The 5,429-nt window shown below is 48.3% G+C and overlaps 1 protein-coding gene across 1 annotated transcript; it reads right to left on the bottom strand.

Moving 5' to 3' along the window:
• Positions 1 to 328: 328 nt before the first annotated feature.
• On the bottom strand, positions 329 to 5,228 carry LG06H11orf42 (linkage group 06 C11orf42 homolog). Its single transcript, XM_019755833.2, has 3 exons — positions 5,031 to 5,228; positions 689 to 1,487; positions 329 to 459 (listed from the first exon to the last, which is right to left on the bottom strand). The coding sequence occupies exons 1-3, from the start codon at positions 5,100 to 5,102 to the stop codon at positions 329 to 331; spliced, it is 1,002 nt and encodes a 333-aa protein (XP_019611392.2). The 5' UTR covers positions 5,103 to 5,228.
• Between the last annotated feature and the right edge of the window lie 201 nt (positions 5,229 to 5,429).

Below are 5,429 nucleotides of genomic sequence, written 5' to 3'. Positions count from 1 at the left end.
TTCTGTGCTCATTCTTCTTTCCCACCCTTTTTCTATGGTGTTGGGCCCCCAAGAAGGTTGTACATAGATGGGGAGGTGGTCAGAGATATTTTCTCTCTGGTAGGAACATTGACGCCAAAGTTTCAAGGTGCTCCTTCTTCCCTTAAAGAGTGAGGGGACATGACACCTGGGGAAAAAAGTAGGGACTCTACCCCTTCTCCAGAGCCCTGAAGGAAGAAGCAGCAGGACCACATGGTGGTTTGGGGGAGCAGCAGCTGATGTTTATTGGGGACCAATATCCCTATGCCAGATCTTAGAGGCCTTGCCCCCTGCACCTCTTGCCTCAGCTTCAGTCGTCGCTGTCGAACTCCGAGGACAGACCCTGCAGCAGGGGCAGGGACATGGAGTGCCGGTCGGGGTCCCCGGGGCCCCCACCCTGGGCTCCTGGTGGGGGGCTGCGGGGGCTGAAGAGCCAGTTCTCTGCCAGGGTTGGGGATAGTCACAGCTTGACTCATGCCCTGCTCTTTCAGTCTCCCTGGTCCCTCCCTCTGGTCCTCTGTACTGTACCCACCCCGTCATCAAGATCATGCTTCCATCTCACCCTCCCTGGCTCCCTTCCTCCATCCCCCTCACCACAGTTATGGGTGTCCCACATTCCTGGCCCTCCACCTTGTCCCGTCCCCCTCAGAATTTTTCCCCCCAGTAGTACCTGACAGTGTGTGTGGCCCCCTTCGGAAAGGGTTTCGGCCCTTATAGGAGAATCTGGTGAATCTGCCCTCTAGCCCTTCCTGGGGAGGTGGTGTAGGTGGGGCTGGGACAGGTAGGGGTACATCAGCAGCTCCGGGGATGTTGTCAGGGGCCGATATGGGGGCCAGAGATGGCATGATATTGAGGTTGGGTCTGACCCAGTGGGCTCCATGGAGTAGTGGGTCTTTGCTCAGGGGCTTCTGTGGTCCCAGCACTCCCTTGGGCTGCAGTGAAAACTTGAGGCATGAGAAGGCAATAGGCAGTGACCGTTGTAACCGGAGCAGCTGGGGCTCACGGCCTGTAGGCAACAGCCCCAGCTGCAGCCAGGCACAGGAGAAGACCTGGTAGATGACATAGATGCTGTGGGTGCTTCGGAGCCAAGGGAGAGTCTTCTGTAAGCCCACCTGCCCTGGTGGCAGCTGCAGGAAGGCCACCTTCTTGCGCAGACCACCCATATGTAGGTGGATCCGGCAGGGCTGCCCATCCAAGAGTCGCATTTCTTCATAGGCTATCTCTGCTCGGCCGTTTGGTGAGTATTCCCGAGTGCAGTGGGCAAAGGCACCCTCGGACCCTGCCTGCTCCAGGAGGTTCGGTAGTGGTCCCACTGGTTGCAGTGCCCGCCTTCCCTGCCGACCCGGCAAAGCCAGGCGGGTGTGGGCTGGGCGGGACTGCTTCACTAGCACACCCAGGAGGTCATAGCAGGCTGCATCCGACAGGAAAGGTACTGCCACTCCATTGGGCCCAAAGCGCTCTTCGATAACCTGTAAGTGGCCAGTTCATGGGTCAGGAGTTGGTAGCCTGCTCTAGACTGACCCTCCCTCTGTCACTGTCCAATTACATCTCCACAATGTACTCAGACGGTCATGCCTTCTGCTTATCTCCCAGTTCTTTCCTGTAACAAAACCTTGAATGTATACTGTGTGCCAAACTGCTAGATACGGGGAATACATAAAAGAAGGAGACTTTGTCCTTGTCCTAATATAGCTCAGTCTAAAGGAGGAGACAAAAATTTAAACAAACAGTCACAGCTAAGGAAAATAATAGCAAGCTGTGGAAGAGATGAAAGGAGATTTAACAGCCTTGTCTGCGGTTAGTTTTCTAGGTGGTAATACTTGAGCTTTGAAGGGATGAACCAGGCGGAATGGTTAGTCCAGGCAGAAGGAATGGCCAGTGAGAAAACCTGAGCTTGCAAATAAGAGGGGCACATCAGGAACATGTCATTTCATATCGCATAAATGTAGGGTATGAGGAGGAACAAGCACACAGGAAGTTGACTAGGAAAAGCCTGTGTTCACCCTAAGTGATGGGAAATTTATCCTGAGGTCCATGGGAAGCTACTTGAAAGGCTCTGGTTAGGAGGGTCGGGATCAGTTAGGCATTTTAGAAAGCGAATTTTGAATAGAGAGGCAGAAAGAAACTAAGGAGAGAGAGAAAAGTCAAGATAATTGAGAGTATTGTAATACTTCAGGCAAGACGGGGAGCCCCTCAACTAAAATAATGAGGGAAGAGCTGCAGGTTATAGAATTAGTAGTACTTGGTCACTAATGGGGTGTGGGAAAGGAATCCTCAAGGATTATTGTTAGGTGATTATTCCTAAATGGGTAATGTCATTAACCAAGAAAGGGTGTACCAAAATAGGTTTGGAATATCCATTCTTACACTCAGTCTATCACCCCTTAGAAGACACTACCCTAGCTGAGGGTTCTTTTAAGGATCTGAGGCCTCTTTGTAATGCTAATTCCAATATGCTTTTAGGGATTCCGCTTCCTCTTGGTTTTCTCCTACTTGTCTTGGCCTTTTTGAGTTTGGTAACCCAGTTCTGGAAAGCTTAACTTCATGACCAACTGCAAAACACTGTAAGGTCCTCTGCAGTAATTGTACTTAGGTAAGATAACTCATCCAGGATATTGTTGGCTGAGACTTCTGGCTCTGTGTTCTGCTAGGAGAATACAAAATTCCAAAATTTCTTTGGGTCCCTTTCATGTTAGAGCCCTGTTCTTCAAATGCTGTGTACTTTGCTCCCCTCCCCCAGCCCCCACATCTCACATGTCTGTGCCTCTTCTGATGGTATTGCCCACTTGGCTGGCCTTCTGGTAGAATTCACTAGTGGTCCCTTAAGGCTGATCTGCTTCTTGCTACATAAAGCTATTTTGGAAGTGCTGCCCTTGAACATAAAAGAAGGATAGCTAATTGATGGAGTTGTGTCTGCATTTCCCGCAAGCTCCGGTAGCTTGAAGACTACTGTCTTTTGTCACCTAGCCGAGAAAATAACTGGTGCTCATACTTGATCTGCATGGAAGAATTTCCCATCATTCCTTCTCGCTTGCTTCACTGAGACATGGAACCCTTATTTTTGGGTGGGGGTATCAGGCTGAAGAAAAGGGCTCTGAGAAAGGCCAGTTGGGTTTCCAGGGCTGGGAGCAGAGCACTGGTTGGGTTGGTATTTATGTATAGAATGCTCTGTCCCATGACAATCAAACCATAGTCACCAAGCATAACTTCAGAATCCTACCCCAGCTCCTCCATTGGTGCCTAGGATCCTAAAGAAATATGACAAATGGGAGTGTCTCCAGAAGAGGTCCCTCTAACAGAAGTGTGACACAACACTTGGTTCTTATGGTCCAGGTTTCTGCTAAAAGGTGAACCTCTGGGTTAGCTGGAGACTGTCAGAACATAGACATGAATATACCATGGAGGTTTATTAGGTCTTCTTTCTTACCCCTGAAGGGCCCCAGTGTTATCCTCAAATAGGAACAATAAGGCACTCAGTTCTATGCTGGGGTGACTGTATTCTTGATAGAATCACCGTTTGAGACTAGTCCCTGTTTCCACTGTACTTTTACTTCTGGGTAGAAGTTCTATGGAACTTAGAGGACTGCAAATTTAGATCTTCTAGGGGCAGCCCAGGAAAGTGATGGTGGAAGATTCTTTTTGAATGTACCTTGGCTGGTTTGAATTCTGAATGGGGACCTCTTAAGCCACATTCTGTTTAACCAAATGTTCTACAGAGTGCCCAATAAACTGTCAGCAGTTCCTGAGAGAGGAAAGCAGGTCACTCAGAGGTGTTTTGCTTGAATTTGCCACATACCGCTAGTGATTTATCCTGCATGTCTCTACCCCAACTTTCCTGACAATTTTCTATTTAAATAGGATAGGGGTGTTTTCTGGTGCACAGACATGGTGTAGCTGTCTAATGGTTGAAGGCTGCATTTATTTTCACGCTAATTCTGATGGATCTAGTCCAGGGCCAACCTTTTCCAGTGCTGAAACCAGTTACTTTAAAACTTGGGAGGACCTTGGCTCTCGTTTCTGCTTCCCTGGGAAGCTGACTTTTGTGGTGAGCTGCTACTCCATGTCAAATGGGAGCTACATGCCATTAAGGCTGCTTTGAGTATGGTAGGCACACTTTTAAGATGGTTGTTTTATTAAACTTGGTGGGCTGCCTTCTACGAGTGCTTTAAATTCACTCTCCTTCAGGTCATATAACCAGAACATGATCCCTAAATTCTCACCTCAGAAGTTTTTAACCATCTGGATTTGGTGGGATTTGTTGGATACCTACAACTCAGGCCAAGATCTACCTGCTCCTTGAAATCTACATATATGGCTGAAAACCCAAATTTCTCTTTCTGTGGAAGTTAAGGTGGAGGGAGTGTCTGTGAAGAAGTCGAAGGTAAAGTTAAGGTTCTTCAGAAAACTTAAAAGGCCTTTCCTGATCAGCCCCTGTACATCTTTGACCTTGTTTTTACCACGATTCCTTTGAACTCTGCTCTAGAGGACTATTTGTAGCTCACGAATCCACATTTCTCTTTTTCCTCTCCTGGCTTTTACATATGCTCTACCTTTAATTGGCACACTGATCACTTACCCCCCTGCTGATCATGAACTCCTTCATGTGAGTTCATATGAATAAACACATTCAAGTGTTTATTAAGCAATGATTCTATGTGAGTAGTCGTCTTCCTTCTATGCGTGAATAACTCCTACTTACCCAGCTAGGATGTCACTCTCTTCAGGAAGCCTTCCTGACCTCCCAAGTCCTACCCCTGACTTAACAGTTTTCCTGTCTGCTCTCATAGCTCCCTATACATTCAAGGAAAATTTCTTACTGCTTTCGCAATTGTGATTCAATTGGACAGTTTGTGCAAAGCAGTTAGTGCAGTGCCTGGACCATAATAAACAAGCACTGAGTAAATGTTAGTTATTATTGTCTTCAGGCTTCCTGCTGCTTCCTGTTCATAAGCTTCTCAGACCCAGCTAGGTGACACTTTGTTACTTCGCCTTTAGCCTCGTGCTTTACCTACCTTATCCTTGATGAGGGTCCAGGCGGCATCAGCTTCATCCAGTGTTAGCAGGTGGGGGGCACCAACCAACATGGTGAGGTATGGGAAGGGTTAGGCAGGGCAGTGGCTGCTGCAGGAGCCCCAAGCCGCCTAGGAAGGTGAGGCCCAGGCCTTAGGCTCTGACCTACTACAGCATGAGGTCATAGAGGGCCTGGTAGGTGACAGAGCCTTGGGTGAGGAGAGGGCAGTCACTCTCCTAGCCTCACTATTTTCATAGCCCAAGTCCATACTCGAGTCACCTATCCATTCTCGGACTTTAGGGGAGGAAAATGCAGATATCTGTTAGGATGTCTGTATATGTTTGCGTGTGTGTGTGTGTGTGTAGTTCTCGGTCTGAGTTCTTTAAGGAAAAAGGACCAG

Source organism: Rhinolophus sinicus, linkage group LG06 (genome assembly GCF_036562045.2).
Source record: "Rhinolophus sinicus isolate RSC01 linkage group LG06, ASM3656204v1, whole genome shotgun sequence".
Lineage (NCBI taxonomy): Eukaryota > Metazoa > Chordata > Mammalia > Chiroptera > Rhinolophidae > Rhinolophus > Rhinolophus sinicus.
Note: the sequence above shows the minus strand (reverse complement) of the source record. Positions and strands in the feature narration are given on the sequence as shown.